General features: G+C 61.5%; 1 protein-coding gene across 7 annotated transcripts in view; it reads left to right on the top strand.

The window, feature by feature from the left end:
• Positions 1 to 17,433, top strand: part of PCBP3 (poly(rC) binding protein 3) — a 184,929-nt gene extending 167,496 nt beyond the window's left edge. For 5 of the 7 annotated variants that reach the window (XM_032488614.1, XM_032488680.1, XM_032488539.1 and 2 more), the window contains 6 exons: positions 2,293 to 2,334; positions 11,045 to 11,120; positions 11,673 to 11,732; positions 14,521 to 14,573; positions 15,445 to 15,614; positions 16,800 to 17,433. In XM_032488614.1, the coding sequence (XP_032344505.1) occupies positions 2,293 to 2,334; positions 11,045 to 11,120; positions 11,673 to 11,732; positions 14,521 to 14,573; positions 15,445 to 15,614; positions 16,800 to 16,836 (438 nt within the window). In that variant the 3' untranslated portion in view covers positions 16,837 to 17,433. The remainder of the gene's footprint in view (positions 1 to 2,292; positions 2,335 to 11,044; positions 11,121 to 11,672; positions 11,733 to 14,520; positions 14,574 to 15,444; positions 15,615 to 16,799) is intronic. The other 2 variants (XM_032488718.1, XM_032488831.1) reach the window with 1 other exon arrangement.
• Positions 17,434 to 18,109: the final 676 nt, after the last annotated feature.

Genomic DNA, 18,109 nt, shown 5'->3' with positions numbered 1-18,109 from the left:
TGTCTCCACGCACTTCCTCACCACGTAAAGGAACCTCATCAGATCTCCCGGTTGCCCCCACACGAAGTGAGGGTCAGGCCTGTGTTCCTGCCTCTGTAGCTGTGTTGGTGGTGCTTCCCGCAGGGAGGGACACAGCGGCTCCCATGCGGCCACATGGCTCCAGGCAGCCCATGTCCGTGGTCCTCCGGCTTCCTCGCCAGCTGCAGATGGCCCACCCCATTCAGAACCCTTTTCCTTCCCCCAAATTCATGGTTAGCTAGCACGTGAGTCACCTGTGTGGTCTCTACCCCTTGGTCAATGAGCGAACAAACCCCATGTGGGGAAGCGTGGACTTTATCCAGAAAGGAGTCACCTCAGTCAGCACTAGCCGGAGTCCAGGAAGCTGTGTGGCCGAGCCCAGCCCCGGCCAGCAAAGCAGAGCAGTCGGCCCACCTCACAGTCAGGGCGGTGAGGTCACAGCCACCCTGGACGCCTGTCCGAGGCTTTGCCAGGACATCAGCACCTGTACCCTTGGGACAGTCTGGTGTAGCCAGTGACTAAGTCTTGGTCATTAGTCGGGGATAGAGTCACTCGAGAACCACGCAGCACTGCAGGTAGCCGGGCAGAGGAGCCAGAATACGAACTCAGCACAGGGCCCCTCCAGACCCCAGGCCCTCACTGCCCACGTGCAGGACACGTGAGAAATCTAGACCTTGGAGCATCTGCCGGACCCGTCTGTAAGATGCCCATCATGCAAGGGCCCAGGGTCTCCGGGCCCAGCGGCACCCCCGCTGCAGAGAGGCAGCCCCTGCTGTCCAGCAGGTTCAGGCCATAGAGGTGTCGTCCAGACAGAACCTCGTACCTGCCGCACTCTGTCCAGAAAGGATGGCGGGCGCCCATGCGCTTCGAGTAGAGCTAGGCACCGTAACACCTGAGTGGACAGAGAGAAGTCAGGGATGAAGAACTGCCCTGTTGGGGAGTGCGTGTTGTCCCGCGGTCTGTCACACTCGGGACGCCCGGAGCTTGTGCCCGGCGGCCTCTGCACAACACCTGGAGACGGGGACCCGCGCACACGTTGGCTGCCTCTGATCAGGTTCCTTTACGCCTCACGAGGTGCCCTCGGCCTCGCCCAGACCAGGGCCTCCCCTCCCGTGACCCCTGTCCAGTGGCTGGTTGGCCGTTAGCTCCTCTCTGGTTCTTTGTGATGAAAACTCCCAGCAGATTCAAAACCTGAGCTTTGGCAGGACCTCGGCAATCCCCCTCCGTGGGGTCCACGGGAGTGGCGCACAGCCTGGCCTGAGGTGTCCCTCTTGGGTGCACGAGGACCCACAGGCATGGGTGCTGGTGGTGTCACACGCCCACCTGGGACAGGTGGGGGCCTCCGCACCTGGGCCCCTCCACACCTGCAGCCCCTGAGCGCAGCCCAGAGTGGAGCACCTTCCACGTCCCTGGGTCCTGATGGCAGGTCCTCGTCTTTACTCTCCCTTGACTCCGTGTGTTTTGTTTGTTTTTTGGCCATGAGTTTCTGGAAGCATCTTTGCTGACAGACTGTTTAGGCAGGTGGGGGCGGGTGGTGGAAGAGGCTGCAGGTCCCACACTCACTGTGGCTGCACAGAGTCACTGTCTTGAAGGCGAGTGACAGTGATACCAAAACGAGAGCTTAGGGGTCTGCCCTGGCCCCCCGGGAGCTGTTCAACCGAGAGCATGTGCCCCCCGAGTTGGAACGGCCACCTGGTCCTCTGAGGCTGGAAGGCAGTCAGTCTGGCTGACTTGGGTGCATTTCTTACTTAATCTGGCATTTGCAAAATTGGTTTGGGGTCACCTTTTAAAGCTTCCTTTTTTATCATGTGGTTTTCTTAGGGTAAATACTTCCTGACAGTGTTTCCTCTGACGGCTGCTTAAATTTTCCAAAGGTTAACCGTTAGTAGATCTATGAGCAGGGGTCAGACAGGTCGTTCTTAGATTCTTTCTAGGCACAGGGGGAGTGAGAGTCGGAAGCCTTCCGACCTGGTCCTTCTCCTCCCTCCCGCCAGCTCGGCCAGCCTCAGCGTCCTGCAGCTCTGGGGGCGTGGGGGCAGCTCCCGGCTCACGTCTGGGCGTAGCTCCAGTGCCCTGGGAGGGTTCCCTCTCCTCCTGTGGGAAGGCGGCCGGTGGGGCCGGCTCGCTCTGCGAGGGGGAAAGCCTTGACTGGAGGGCCGAGGGGCTGCTCATGGGAGAGCCCTGCCAGGAGAAAGCCCCTGTCCTGCAGGGGAGATGTGGGGGGTGACGCATGGCCAGCTGCTTCTCGAGCTGATGGAGTCTCTCTCTTTCCAGGCCTACACGATCCAGGGACAGTACGCCATTCCCCACCCAGATGTGAGTTCTCACTCCGCCCTTGCCTCCCCTCTCGTGCCGTTTCCCCCCAACCCGCATGCTGCTGTCGACTGCTCCTAATATTAATATTAGACATAATATTAATAGCATTCTCGGTGCTCCTGCCCTGTGTCGTGCCCACGGCCCTGAATAACCTTCAGCCTCTTAGCACTAATTCTCCTCACGTGGAGGACTTGGCCTGATGTCAAATTGATGGTGGCTGCAGTCTGGGCTTATCCTCCGCGGGGCCTCGGGTGGCGGCCGTCCTAGTGGGTGGGGGCAGCGCAGGCCGCGTGCACCTGCAGCCGTCAGGTGACACGCCATCGGCGGAGGTCCGTCGGGAAGGGCGCTTGAACACCTGTGGAGCCCAGGCTGAAGCAGGGTGCCCACGTGCCGGACAGCCAGCCGGTCGGAGGCCCGTGGAGCAGCCCAAGGCCCTGTTCTAGGTGCTCCAGTCTGAGTGCAATGTCGGGGCTGGAGGTGGGACACGTCCCGAGGGCCCTGCGGGGAGAGCCACGGGGGAGGGCGCCGCGCAGCCCTCGGGGCAGAACGGGGGCAGGCGGGTCCTTGCTCAGGGTTTCAGATGCGCGGGAAGTGAGTCTGCACTGCCTGTACAGGGGGGTGGGGGGGAGAAGGCAGAGGTAGGGGCGGGCTTCTGTGCTGTTGCCGCAGGCCGAGCAAGGGGAGGGCCGGTGAGGAGGGGCCTTCTGTCGGCTCTCTGTGAGCCTGGGGGCCTGGGTGGTCTGTCCAGACAGGCGGGGCGGGGGGTGCCAGGCGATGCTCACTCGTGCTCTGCAAACCCTCATGTTTTTGAGTTGGGCCAGTGAAGAGCCAGTTGCCCAAGATGTAAAGGCAGGGAGGGGAGGGTTTTAAGAATTAACTGACACGAAATGAGTGTCTGTTGGAAATACAGAGCTTCAGTCACTGTCACTGCAGGGAGACTTGTGCTGAGTAGAAAAGAGATACTGAGTTTTTCCTTTCAAAAAACCTCATTAAGCAACACACATGGATCAAATGACAGAGAAAGCTGGCAAGGAGGGGGCTCAGGGACCTCCCTGGTCCCTCGTGGGTGACGCCAGCCCTCGTGGTCCTGGCTGGCAGTGGCTGGGGCCCAGGGAAAGGGACCGAGGGGAGGACAGGTGCTGGAGCTGGGGGACGGGCGGCGTGAGCACAGAAATGCAGGTAGGGCTGGCTGGGCGCCCCGCGGGGATGATGGAAATCTGGGTGGGAGCGGGTTTCCCGGTGGCAGGCTTCACTCAGCGCGGGCTGGCGGTCTCTGCCTGTGGAAATGCGTCTGTGCAAAGGCAGATTCGGCGCTCTGCACACTCAGCATCCTGGCCCCGTGGTTCTGAGGTCCAGGCTCGGCCCTGCGGCCCGAGGGCGAAGCTGTGCTTCCCTGCCGCCCAGGGCCTAAGTGTCACGGCCAAGCGCCTGCGGCTGCCGGCACAAAGCCCTCCTGGTCTGCGTGTCCTCGGCTGAACCACGTGGCCTCGCGAGGCCAAGGGACTCTGATTGGTCTTTATATTGATCGGTTGTTTTGCTCTCTCCGTGTGATTTTCTTGGTACCTCTTAAAAAATGGGTAGTTGCAGATTTTGGGGGGGAATTTTAAACTATTTTGTGACTAACTGTCCTGTGATTACCTTATTGCATTTGGTGGAGATTTGAAGCACTTGGTTATTTATCGTGAAAGGCCTTCGTGCAGGACCCAGCGTTCTCGAGACCAGCATGTTGGGGGGCAGGTGTTAGGACCAGAACAGCAGGACTTTGATAAATGCCTTCCTTGCAAGGACAGAGTCGAAGACTAGAACACCGCTAAGAGAATCCATTCAAAACAAGATAAGACGGCTGGTGACCGGTGACGACGGTCAGGAAGGCAGTTTTATCTGAGCTTAATTTTCAGTAGGAATTTTTAAAGCTTCATTTCTTAGAGCCTAATAGAATAATTACAGAAAGAGCTAATTTATTTTATGAGATAACGGAGCACACACTAGATATTCCAAGCACTGTGGCTGACCCACCACCGTTTCACAGCTAGTGCCTCACGTGAGTCAGGCACAGACCACGAGAAAACACGTCTCAGAGCTGAGCGTCCCTTTACGTGGAACTAAAATACCCGTCTTTCTTCCTCTTTCCTGGTTTACCCCTACTGAGAGCTCAGGGCTCTACCCTCGCTGGCTTCCCTCTGGGCCTCCTGGTCTCCCCTGCCGCTGGCTTTGTTTTATGGGACTCCTTCTGGAAGCTCCTAGCTCTTGGGCCTGCGGGATGTGCAGGGACGGCTGGTGGCTGGGGAAGTGGGCCTGGGTCTTGCTGCCCACCTCCCTCCTCCCCTGCCAAGGGTCACGAGTAGTTTCAGCTCCAGGAGGGGAGGCTGCGGCCCCGACTTGGAACATGGGAGCCTGGACAGACCCAGTGCGGTGACCACCATCTGTCCATCGTCCCCTGTCTGTCCCCTGATCACTGCAGCGTGATCACACCGGGGGACAGTGGTCAACCTCAAGCATACCCCGTGTGTGGCTCTGCTCTCTAGCCTCCAGCGTTCCCCATCCCACCCTCATTGGCACCCCCGCCATGTGAAGGGGCCCCAAGAAGAAGCAAGGACGGCCACTGCCTTCCTCTGGAGCCTGGCCCCGGGGCCACGGCCGGCAGGTTGTGCCAGGAGGTGGGAGCTTCGAGAGGCCCCTGCCCCGCGCTCAGGGCCAGGAGTGGCCCAGCCGGTCCCTCCCCAGGACCGTGGATTTCAGCAGGTATGGATGGGCCCCGCGCCTGCCAGGAAGCTTGTTCCTGAGAGAGTAAGCCGGTGGGGAGCCTGGAAGAAAGTGGGCCTGCAGGGCTGCACACTGTGTGGATCACGGTCCTGGCGCTGCAGCGAACGTCCCCTGATGATGACAGCGCTCTCCCGCCACCTCTGAGCGTCCCCTCTCAGATCCCGCCCCGCGGGCTGTGGCGCTGGGGCTGCCCCGCACATCTCACCATGAGAGCAGCGCGGAGTGACCCGCATCTCCACGCACGCCCCACCCACCGCCCACACCTCTGGCTTCTGCTCAGAGTGGCAGACACATGCCCTCAGCCCCTGCTGCTGAGAGCTGGGCTGCTGCAGCCGCTCCGCCATCCCCCCCACCCCGGGTTCACGCCAGGATGGGCTGCAGCCTCTCCTGCTGCACTGAGCTGTGCCCCACCCACTCAGAATCAGAACCCACATTTTCACAGGCCCCTGGTGACCTGTTTGCACATGGACGTCTAAGAACACTGATGAGCAGGAAGGACGGGTGTGCACTGAAGCCGGGAAGAGGGGACGGGATGGAGAGGGAAGCTCCTGAGAGGTGAACGCTGAGAACTTCCCAGAGTCAGTCAGCAAACAAAACCCCTCTCATTCGGAACCCTAGCAAATCCCACACAAGGGGAACAAAACTTCACCTCAGACAAAAGCAAACCCTCCAAGTGGCCAGAGAGAAAGAACGTCGCAAAGAAGCGCGGTGAGAAAGTGGGGCAGCTTCTTCCCAGCAGCGGTGGAGCCGGAGGGGGTGGCATAAGCCGAGAGAGTAATTGTCAACCTGAAGTTCTGCCTCAAGAGGCCAGTCCAAAGGCCTAAATACAGATGTTTTCAGACAAACATGTGTGACCAACAAGCCTCTAACGAGCCCCCTTCAGTAGGAGAAGGAGCCCCGAAGAAGGGCTATAAACGCAGGAAAAAGGGTGAGCCGGGAGAATTACCATTTCTGTCATCAACACAAGCACAAGTCGTGAAGAAAACCTTGCTGGTTTTGACTACGTTAAAGGTTAAACGTTTGGGTAAATGAAAACAAACTTCATAAAGTCAGAATCAGTGCCGTCTCGTTTGTGGACTTAACGTGACAGAACCACACGGGCACCAGCGAGCACAGGCCGGACCGGGTGTGGCTGAGGGGCTGACGCGTCCTGGAGGTCCCTGGACGCTTCGGGAGGAGGGCAGAGGCGCCGAACTAAGACTCTAACCGTGCGTGTTACAACTTCAAAGTGACGACCTCCAGGAGAGTGTTCACTTCTGCAACTCCCGTGAAGGCACCAAGGAGAAACTGGGTGAGAGGGAGCAGATACTAGTCAGTACAGAAGAAAAGGAGCGAGAAAGGAGGAGACCCTGGGAAATCAGGACAGGTGGGATAAGATGACGGAAACTAGCCTGCACGTGGGGTAACTAGGGTCAAGGTGAAGGAACTTTTCAGCTGAAAAACAAAGGGTGTCAGGATTTTTTTAAAACAGCATTTTTAGAGAAGCAAACAAAAATTTAAAAAAAAACTTTTTTCAAGAGACACATCTAAAGAATAAGGACCTAGGAAAATTATTCTAGGAAAATACTAACCCAAAGAAACTTAATACCCCGATGTTAACGTCAGTGGCGAAAAAACGACTTTAAGGCAAATTACTTAGTTATCGCTTATTGATTCACTAGAAGATAAACAGTTTGAATCTGTATGCATGTAAAACATAACTTCAAACATTCTCAGGAAGAAATTAGCAAGCCATTAAGAGAACCTGACAGGCATTTTAGCGGAAGCTTAACACGCCTCTTTGAATCAAGGCCAAGAAGACAAGCACACAGAAGGCGCCGACGGCAGTCGGGGAGCCTGGTCCGACCGCCGCGCACTGGGCCCCCCCCAGCGTGGCTGCGGAGGTCGTGAAAACGTTTGCAAAGCTTGATCGCGTGCCAGGCCAGAGAGAAGACTCACCGTCTTTCAAAAATTGGAATTGCCGAGACTTACTACAAAGCAGTTGAGTTGAAATCAACAGTTAAAAGGTGACCTGAAACCAAACAAACTTGTCTTCACTGAAGGTTAAGGAGACCAAAAGCCCAAAGTAAACGGAGAGACCTGCGATACTCAGGGATGGGACATTCAAGTATCTCAACCATATCAGTTCTTCCCAAATTGAGGTACAAATGCAATACAATTACAGTCAGAATCCTGATGGGTGGTTTTAAATGTTATCTGACAGCACGAAGCTGAGACCCGTCAAGCTGCTGACACAGAGGATGCATGGTACGGAGATGTCCTCGCAGATGGAGGGCCCACGGGCCGTGCTCTCGAGGCGTGTGGTCTGGTCCCGGCGTCCCCAGACGGGGCCAGACGTCGAGGAGGACCCCTGGCCTGGGCCAGAGCTGCCGACGTGGGTCAAGGAGAAAAACGGGCTGGCCGTGAGTGGTGCGAGGGGGTGAGTGGTCAGGTGGGAAGCCACTCCCCTGCATCAGCAGCTTCCACACGGGACAGGGAAGTCTGCGCTGTCGGAAGAAAACATGGAACAGCTTTCAGTTCACAGGTCCAGGAAATTTTCTTAAAACATAAGCACAAACCATAAAAACATTGATGGATTTGACTCCACTAAGATGCTTAAAGTCTCTTTCTCTAAAGGCACCGTGTGGGGGGGTGCTTTTCAAGCACATGTAACTAAAGTAGGATGAGCAAAAGAGCAGAAGACACAGGCAGGCACTTCGCGGGAGGGGAGACAGGAACTCGGGTCAGACCGCCGGGCTGGCCGGCTTGCCGCGCCCACCTGGCGGCGGCTCCGGAGCTGTCCGCTATGAGTGCTTAGGATTTTCGTGTTTGTCGGTTTTCATATCCTGGCACAAAGTCAAATGGAAAAGGCAAGTTATGGAGAAATGTCTGCTACAGGGTCCCCCCTGCTGGCCCCACCCCTGCCCTCCCCGCCCTTCCCGCCCAGTGATTTGTAGGTGCTGGTCAGATGAGAAAGTCTAATTTTATTTTATTTTATTTTCTCTTCTTTTTATGGCAGAATTATCTCAAAAAGTGGAAAGTCCCCTTAGCACTTAGTCCTGCTCCCTCCTTTTAAAAAATGCAGAAATTGAGTCCCAAAGAGGCCAAGTTCAGGGCAGAGCCTAGGCAGACGCGTGCGCTCCCCTGGCCGCTCACCACCACTTGCCGGATGGGCGTGTATCCAGGCACCACTGTCCAGTCTTCTGGATGTCAGTTTACCTTTGAGGGGATTTATCTGCTGGTGTGGCCTCTGTGTCCTGAACAGCAGCAGACACGTTGCAGTGGCACAGGTCAGAGTTGCAGTGTCAGACTTTCTGGGTTTGAGCGGAGCCCACCTCATGGGTTCTTGGCTGTGCCTGTAACACGCGTGGCCGGCGGGCTCTGGAGTGGACCCCCATGTGCTCCGCATCCGTTTGACAGTGAGGGGGAGACAGACAGACCAGAGGAGCATCGGAGGGTGCGGAGGCCGGGGGCAGTGGGGTGGGGAAGCCCTGCTGGCTTACGATGCTCATTTGCCCCAATAACGTGGACAGCACCACACAACTTGCATTCACTCACAGGGAGCCCCGTCTCGCAGATGAGGGTACAGATCCACGCGACCAGACCTGCCTGTCTTCACCAAGCCAGCCAGTGCTGGGGCCGACTCGGGCCGGTTCTCCCACCCCTAGAGTTCCACTCTCCCCTGCCATCCCGAACAGCGCACAGCTGTGCACTCCTGGGGACTCGGGGACAGGCAGGAGTGGGCCCTGCCCTCCTGGGGACCATGCCAGCCCGGCTGTCGGACGCACTAACACATGACAGGGGAAGAGCAGACCAGGAGCAGAGAGCAGCCAGGCCAGGGCTGCTTCGGTCCTTCAGTGCTGGCGGATACCACTGTCCACAGGGCCACCCCCAGGCTCCCCCCAGCCCTGGCCATGGGTGAAGGGCTGGAGCCCCCAGGACTCCGGTCACGTGCCAGGCCCACTGCCTGCAGCAGCGCCGGGTCTGCGTGGAACCCAGTGGCGGTCAGAGCAGGTAGCCCGCCTGCCCTGAGCTGGTCTGTGCTCTTCAACTTGACGCCTGTTGTCTCCAGAAACGGGGTTTCCTCCTCCCTCCCGGGAGTGGAGCCCTTAAGCCTCGTCTCCGTGCTCGCTGTGCGTGTGTTCAGGGGAGAGGAGCCATGCGGCGGGGTCCCCGGCCCCCAGCCCCTTCTTTCCCACAGGATCATCTCGCCCGCGGCAGGCACAGCAGGTATGGGCCACCTCTCACCTCTCGTCCCCGTGAGGGTGTTTCCCGGTGAGCCCTTCTGCTGTGGTCACACTGAGCCTGGTGGTGGAAGGTCACAGGCAGACCTGCCGGGCAGCAGGTGTGCCGTCAGCCCCCGGCCCCTTCTTGCTGGGGACTCCCACCCAGAGCTGAATCTGACCACGGTCCCCATGTCCTGCCTCAGAACCTCCAGGCATGCCAGCTGAGCCTGGAAGGTGGCTGGTCCTCCCCAGGCAGGCCACCCAAGTGCCAGGGGCATCGAGGGAGGGCCGCTTTCAAGACAGCTCGCCCTTTCCGAGGAGGGAGGGAGGGGACCCTCTGTGGTGGCAGATGCTGCAGGAGTAGCCACCCGATTCCCAGCGGCTCCCGCAGCTGAGCTTCTGCCTGGAAGGCGAGCCCGGGGCTGCGTCCACCTGCCTCGCGCCAAGGCCCTGACCTGCAGGAGCGGGAAGAGGCTGGGCCGGCCCACAAGGCTCCACCAGCCCCTGTCCCCACAGCTGCACCTGCAGGGCAGTGGACAGGGAGGGGCCTTTGGGGGGCGGAGGTGATCCTCCACAGACTGGGAAGGGGCATTTGGTGTTTAAATTATTAGGAGAGCCTGCCGGCCACAGGCCAGCAGCAGCCCACTCCTCTGTCCCCCGAGGGCTCGTCCGTGTAGGTGCAGGGACAGCCCAGTGCTCGTGCCTCCCCGACACGGATTCTGCACGGCAGGACCCGGGTGGTGACTGGTCAGAGCCTCGTCTCACCTGGGACGCCTGCAATGCTCCGAGGGCCCCACCCGCCAGCCGTGGGGCTCCGTGGGGCCCCATCCTCGCCTTCAGACAAGAGTCAGGGCGCTGAAAGCCTGCTCTGGGACGCATGGGGGCTGGTCTCCGTCTGGGGGAGGCTGGGGGTTGCGTGCGGTCCTGGAATGTGCCACCCCACCTTCCGCTCTGCTGAGGACACCACGGCCCCAGAGTCTCCAAGGGTGGGCGGTTCCAGCGTTCAGCCAAGTCTCACCACATTCACTATTACCTTCTGTTATTTTTAGTGTTTATTTAAGAAATAAGGCTCGAATAAAAATAACTAAGGAAAGTGCAGTTCAGAGCCCCACCGAAGTCTGGGGGGTGGGGGACAGGCAGGAAGGGGCACAGGCGCAGGGAGGTCCCAGACGAGCCCTGCGCCCTCCAGGGGGCAGCTCTCACAGCACACCTCTGTCGTCCCGGAGGTCACAGGGGACGGGCTGCGAGCCCTGCGGGTGGCCCCCTCCAAGTCACCCTTGGGTAAAGCCGGGGCCTGTGGGGGAGGCAGGCTGGCCAGGCAGCGGTCCAGGCCCGGCCCGGGGCTGCGCCCTGCACGGGGCTGGCAGGAGGGAGCGGCTTGAGTCTGCGAGTGACAGCATGACGTCGAGGCGCTTGGGGCCCAGCCGGTCCTGCTCTGTGGCTCTCAGACCCTCCCATAGAGCCCGAGGCCAGGCAGCCTCCTCACAGCCTGGCCACAGGAGAGGGGCTGGTTTGGGCGGGAGCTGCCAGGCAGCCGAGGGGAGGAAGGGACCCGGTGCGCCCACCGCCCACAGCCCATTGGTCACCCCAGGCCAAGTCCTTGAGTGCTGCTGCGTCCGCCATGTGTCGCATGGCCCCTCCTATCTACCTGTGCAGAGTTCTGTTACGCGTGTTTGATTTGGTGTGACTTACACTCGATGACAATAACCTTCTTAGCTCTCGTGTCCCTCCTGCCCCCGCAGCTGACCAAGCTCCACCAGCTGGCCATGCAGCAACCCCCCTTTCCTCCCCTCGGACAGACCAACCCCGCTCTCCCCGGTACGTACCCGCGCCCTCTGACCTCCTCCCTTCTCGCCGGGGGCTTCCCGCGCTGTCTGCGTTCAAGGCAGCGAGCCGCACAGGCACGGCCCTGTCGTGATGCCGGGGACGCAGGTCCCAACGCAGCCGAGGGCGGGCGGGAGGTCTGTCTTTGTCTCCGTGGTGGGTCAGCCCCCGCAGCTGGCCTTCTGTGAAGCCAGGGTCCGCCCTGCTCTGCCGCCCGCCGGCCTGCGGGCGCCCTTCCACCTGCTGGCCCTGGAGCACACATGTTCTCGCAGAAGCAAGAGCCCAGACGGGCAGGCGGGGAAGTCCTCCTGCAGGAGGCAGCACACACCCGGGTGGCCCGCCCCGGACGCTGCTTGGCCCAGGGCGGGCCCCTCGGCTGTGTGCGGCCAGCCCGGTTCCCCGATAGTGGCAGAGCGTCGCCTCTGTGGCCGGGCCTGGGGCAGCCCGCCGGGCGCACCAGTCAGACTTTGAGCTTCCCTAGTTGAAGTGACCTTGCTTATCTCCTTGAGGGCAAAACATTAAATCTGTTTCTTCTCTGCTCTCCAGGAGAAAAGCTGCCTTTACACTCCTCCGAAGAAGCTCAAAATCTGATGGGCCAGTCGTCAGGTAAAATAAAACAACGCTACGGAGAGCAAGCAGGCCAGGAAGGCCGCGCGGCCGCCCTGCTGGGCTCCCAGGCCACGACCTGGCGGGAGGAGGGGGCAAGGAGGCCTGCCCACCCAGCCCAGCGCCTCGGTGGAGGGACGGCCGGGGCCGCCCGGGGCCGTGCAGGGCTGGAGCCCCAGTGGCCGGCTCCAGGGCTGCCCGGGCCGCTGCTGGGAGCGCGGTGGTGGGTCATGGGCTCTGACGGGCTCTGAGCACAGCGGCCGCACCATCCAGGGCCCCCGGAGTGTCTGAGCCACCGTCTGTGCTGTTGTTTATTCTGCCGGTGGCACAGCATTTAGGGCCCGTAGGGATAATTTACACAATGTGTGCCTCCCAGACACATGCTTCCTAGGAGACGAGACGTCACCCCAAGGTGCCACTCGGGGCGAGGCTTGCGCTGAAATGTCCCCGACGGGCAGGCAGGGCGGAGAGCCCTAGCTCTGTCACTTGGGCTCGGAGCAGAGGGCACGGCTCCTGGACAGGCCGTCTGGGAGCAAGGCCATGGGAAGCCGGTGCCCTGGACTGAGCGAGTTCCCTGGGAGGGAGGCTCCACCCACTCTCCCACCCCCACGGGCCTCGTGAGAGCCTGGGTCAGAGCAGGAAGGCAAGAGAAGGGTGTTTCCTGCGGGTCTCAGCTGTCACCCCCATTGTGTTCCGGCCTCAGGGAGGGCGAGGCCGGGGCTCGAGAAAGTCCCAAGACGTCCCCGCCGGCCGCGTCTGCCCTTCACCCACCCCTCAGGAGCGAGCTGAGACCCCGGCTCTGGGGCTCTGGGCACTCACATGGGTTCTGTCTCTGTGTAGCCGCTAAGTTAACACAGAATTTAATGGAGGCAAGTTAGAGAGAAGCATTCACAGAATGTATTTGGTCGTGGATGTGGATAACCTCCTTTGCGAGGCTGCAGGTCTGGGCGGCAGCACACGTATGTCTGTGCAGCCCCTGCAGGTCGTCACAGGAGTTCAGATAGCTTCCCGGCTGTGTTCTCCTGGAGGCCACCCGGGCCCCAAGGGCCTGGCGTACCCGGACCCCACCCCGCCGTGCCCCCGCGCACGGCCCCTGGGCCATGGGCCTCGTGTTAACAGGTCCCTGTGATACCTCCCTCTCGCAGGCCCCGGGGGACCCGAGTTCCCCAGGAGGGAGGCCCCCCCACTCTCCCACCCCCAGCCGGGCCTGAGCACGCACACCCACACGCACAGGCGCCCACCGCGGCGGCAGGCGAGGGGCACGTCCGCTGGTTGCCTGCGCCCTCGAGGCTCGCCTGCCGCGCGGGGTGGCAGCGCTCACGTCTCGTGAGCGGGATGCCCCCACTGGGCTCCTTTGGCTTCAGTACCTGTTTGAGAACGTCCCCTCCTCTCAAATGTGCCACGGTGAACAGGTGTGACTGTCAGCTCTGCCACCCCGAGCCAGGACTCAGGTCTGAGGAAATCTAAGCGACATTTTAAGTGTCATTGTTGACTGAGTGTGTCAGATGGTTGAACAACCAAGCGATCGTATTGAAAGTGAGAGGAAAAAGGCGGACGGTTTGGGTGAGTCCGCTCAGCACTTGCCAACTAAGCCCTGTGCTCCGTGGCGCCAGAGCAGCCCCGCCCTCCCAGGGCCACTCCTGCCCTGGACGCTGCCGATCACGAACACAAGTTCTGGGGACACAAGTGCCGGCCTGCAGCCAGTTGCAGGAGCGGAGCCCCAGGGGGAGGCGGGCCGTGGCGGCCTTGGAGATGTCTGGAAGGCACCTGAGCTGCACGTGTGACCCCGGTGGACTGTGTGGAGATTAGACTGCGGGACGAGGGCAGAGGCAGACACCAGCGAGATGGGAGCATGGGTGGGAAGAGGGCTCAGGCTCCGGAATATTCTGAAAATGTGAGAGCTGGCCTGTGACGGTTTGTTGCGAGGGCTCTGGGTCTGAGCCGCGGCGCCCATGACACCAGGACACATGGGGCCTGGGGGACCAAAGGCAGGGTCTCAGCTGTGGGCTTTGCATTTGAGACGCCTCCTGGCGTGGAGATGTCTGCCCTGCGAGGACAGACCCCGCCTTTCCCGACAGTGCCCGTCGCGGCCCACCCTGCATTTTGTTGTCACTGTTTCCAAAGAAAGTGAAGGTCTTGTCCTCGAACTCAGAGGCTATCTCCGACTTGGTCCGCCCTGGACTGAGGCTTGTAATGACAGAAATTGGGGCGTGCAGTGAACTAGGCTTGGGAGTGCATCTCCAGCCCAGGACACCACATAGAAGCTCATGGTCTGCCCCTGGCCCGGCTCTCAGGTCTCCCTGCTCCAAACTGGACAAGCTGTGTGGTGGACCTGGGCCACGGAGCCGGGATGGGTGGGGGCAGCTGTGGCGCAGCAGGGCCGAGGGTCTGCAAGCGGGAAGAGCAGGGGGTGAGAGCTGAGGGAGGGTGGGCACCCAGGGCGGGTGTGGCCAGCAAGGCCTGTGTCCCTGAACCCCGTGGAGGGCGCCTCAGGAGACTCAAGCACCACGTACAACGTGGCAGACGAGTCAGATCATTTGTGCCCAGAACAAAACCTGGACTGCCATCCTGCTTGGGTTTCTTTGTCCTTGTTTTGAGAGAAAGTGGGTTCAGGACGGTGTTGCAGCTGGGGACTGAGAGCTCACAGGCCCCTGCCTTCAGCAACGCTGACCCTCACCCTGGGCCAGATCCCAGCCCCGCCTGCCTGCGGGCCGAGTGTGGGCCGGGCCCCGGGGTGCAGTGGGAGCAGCCTGCCGCCAGCCTAACCGTCTCCCGTTGGTGTCCCCAGGTCTGGATGCCAGCCCCCCGGCCAGCACTCATGAGCTCACCATTCCCAATGATGTGAGTGTGCCCGGGCCCTCGCCCCTCCCCGACCCCACGTGTGCCCCTCCCCCTTCCCTCGTTAAGCAGTGACGCCACATCCCCAAGATACCAGGCAAGGAGGGAGCCGGTGGGGGCTTCAGGGTTTACTTGGAATTCAGGTGCCAGAGCTGCCTGGGAAGCTGGGGTGCCCTGCTGACCCCGAGTGAAGGCCCTGCCCTGGTTCGGGGTCAGCCCTTGGGAACAGATGGCCGGGGAGTGTGCTGTGTGTCAGGCCCTCCAGAGGGTTTGGGGTTCCTGTGAGCCTGCTGCAGCAGCTGGTTTGTCTGGGTTTGTGTGTCTAAGGCTGTGGTCTCTTCCTCCTGAGGCTCAGCGAGAGTGTGGCCTTACGAGCTCCCCTCACATGCTGGGGCCTTTCCCAGCCGGCCTCTGAATCCTTGGATTGTCCCAAGAAGGCTGACTTCCATCCCCAAACTAAGACGCCAGGCCAGGAGTGGGCCACCTGTCCTGGAGGGGCAGCCGTGTGTGGGGTGTGGTGATGGCTGGGGACGTGTGCAGTTCACAGGTCCACTCAAACAAACATCGCTCCAGCCTGAGGGCACAGCCAAGGAGGCACCCACATGGCCTCGGGGCCCCCAGAGGACACTGGGTAAGGTGACCACGGTCTCTTGATTTGTCAGGACTTCTCACGGCTGGGGGTCCAGCAGAGCCCCGGGGCCCACAGCTCCCCTCTGCAGCAGGAAGGAGGGTGTGCGGTGCCTCTTCTCTCTGGAGACTGTTGTGAGGAGACCAAGGCAGGCCTGTCTGCCCAGCTTCCCTGTCCCTCCAGCCCCGCACACACTGCGCCTGAGCCCCCTGGACTCTCCTCTGAGAAGCTCCTCTGTCCTTCTAGCTAATAGGCTGCATAATTGGACGCCAAGGGACCAAAATCAATGAAATTCGACAGATGTCTGGAGCTCAGATCAAAATTGCCAATGCCACGGAGGGGTCGTCAGAGCGCCAGATCACCATCACAGGGACCCCGGCCAACATCAGCCTCGCCCAGTACCTCATCAATGCCAGGTGAGCGCCGCGGGGCCTGCCAGCGGGACGGGACTCTGGACAGGCCAGTCAGTCCTGCCCCCGGGAGGTTCCGTCTCCCGGCGGGGGGTTGGGGTGGGCGTGGTGGGCAGAGTCTCCAGGTGGACACGGCCCACACCCTCCTCTGCACTTTCACACTTGACCTTTTACCCACCGGTGAGAGCATTTACAGGGCAGTGGTGCCTACAAGGCCCCAGACAAGTCGCCAGGCGTTGGCACCTTTAGGTGGCCCTGGACTTGTCCAGAGAAGTGTCTGAGGCTAAGCCTCTCACCCTCAGGCCTCATCCCCACAGGCCCGTGTCCTGCCTTGTCCCTTGTGCAGAATGGGGGGCGGGGGCGGGGGCGGGACAGGGGTGGGCCCTGTGTCGGCACTGCTGGGCTCGGTGCACACCTGCCTCGTGGCCGGACTGCCAGCTCCAGCTGACATGTGAGGCACACCCGGGGGCCCTGGGGTGTTGAACTGGACTGGCCTCACTGGCCTTCCCCCTGTCGTCTTACTGGGGCTGCTGGCCTTCTGCCCCCAGTACCGCCACCCCCCGAGGCAGCATCCGCCTGGGAGTGGGCCCTGTGAGGCCCCTGCCCCCGAGGGCAAGCTGAGGGTGTCGCCCTGCCTGCACCTGCCCATGCCCCACCACATGCATCCTCTCCTTGGCCGGGTCCTGGTCTGGGCTCAGCCACACGCTGGGGTTAATGGAAAAGCAGCAAAAAGGGTTGTGTGGCTTCAGGGACAGGCCACTGGAGCCTCCTGCTCTCACACCTCTGTGATCTAAGGACCCCACCCAGACGCTTGTTGGGCATGTGGCAGGGAGCTGGGCAAGGGCCTGAGGTTACGCCTCTGGGGGAGGATGAGGTCCTGCGGAGCCAGCGAAGCTGCCGGGAGCCTCACCTGCCCTCCCTGCCAGGGCCAGGGCGAGAACCCGGCCACCACAGCTGGGCCGGCCCCTCCCTATCCTGGAACGTCCAGCTGCCCCGTGGGCAGTGTGACTCCTGTGCCCCCTTCCAGCAGTTGCCATAGAAACGGCTGTCGGCACACCCCTGTGGCAGGCATGCGGCTCCTGTGGCAGGGAAGTAAGGCCCCGTGGGTCTGGTCCCAGGTCCCCAGCTCGGGGGGGAGCCGGGCTGGGAGGACGTGGTGACCTGTGTCCCCCGTGCCTTTGTCTCTTCCAGGCTGACGTCCGAGGTCACTGGGATGGGCGCGCTGTAATCCCGCCGGTCCTCCGCCCGCCCGCTCACGACTCTGTACAGACTGCCCCTCCTTGCAAATATAAAGAGGTTTCTTTACTAAGAAGTATCTCTGCCCTGGAGCTCCACCGGCAGCGCAGGTCCGTCCGTCCGTCTGTGTGTGCTCCGGACCCTGACGCTGCCGCCCGGCTCGCCCTCGCCGGCCCCTCGCGCATCGGCATGCAGTGTAGTGCTTCTCCGTGCTTCGGGGCACTCCCAGCTGTGACGTCTTAGAAACCTTGTCCCTTAGTGTCCGTGTAACTGTTTTAAGAGTAGGTTTGGCGCTTTGGCGGCCCTTCTGCCGCGTCCCCTCCTCAGCCACCTGGAGCCACGGCTGCTTTGGGTGGCCCTCTCCCCGCCTCCGCCTGTGCCGACCCGGCTCCCTCCCCTGTGGTCTGCGCTGGGCGGGGTGTGCCCCGCCTTTGTTCAGAGGGAAGGAGGAGGGGGTGGGGTCCTGACCCGAGGTGCAGGGTGGATGGGGGTGCCAGCCCCCGCTTCCCGGGGCTGAGCGCGCCGACCGGCCGGGGCGCCTTGGCGGGCACCGCTCCGAGTTCAATAAACGTGGTGCGCTGCCCCACCAGCTCGGCTCCTCTCTGTGCCCCGCGGCCCGCACGTGCCCGCCCGTGGCCCTGAGGCCGGCCTGGGCCGCCAGCTGTCTGAGGGGCAGCTCTTCCTCCCTCTGCCACCTGTTAACGTCCGATCTGCATGAGTCTTTCTGGTTTTACTTTTGCAAACGCACTTGAAGCGACAGGAAGGGAACGCCAGGCCCAGAGTCCAGCCACCTCCGAGGGCACAGCTCGTGCCTCCCAGCGGGAGCCTGTGCACGCCCGGCTCGCCTGTGCTGACCTGGGGGGCCCCACTGCACCCTTCTTGACACGGAAGCCCTTGGGGGACCCAGGTCCCGGGGCCAGGGGCGCCTCTCTGTGTGGGCCCCTCTCAAGTCAGATCTGGGGTTCAGGGGACCCTCCAGTAGGTGGGTGGGCCTGGGACATGTGGTCGGGCCAGAGCTCCAGCAGTGGGCACTGTCCTCCCTGCGTCACTGAGAGGACAGCCTGGCCCAGACCCCGTCACGCATCGGTGGCCCAGGGGTGCTGCCCACAATGCTCATCTCTTGGCAGGAACCCCTCCTGTCTGCCCGGTGTGAACGCTGCCCCGCTCCCAGACTCCGGCCAGGTGCTCGTCCTGTGTGCTCAGGCTGCCCAGACACTCCCCCGTCGCCCTCCCAGGAGTTTCCTGGTCGAGGTTGGGTGCCCAGC

Source organism: Camelus ferus, chromosome 1, assembly GCF_009834535.1.
Source record: "Camelus ferus isolate YT-003-E chromosome 1, BCGSAC_Cfer_1.0, whole genome shotgun sequence".
NCBI classification, from domain to species: Eukaryota; Metazoa; Chordata; class Mammalia; order Artiodactyla; family Camelidae; genus Camelus; species Camelus ferus.
Note: the sequence above shows the minus strand (reverse complement) of the source record. Positions and strands in the feature narration are given on the sequence as shown.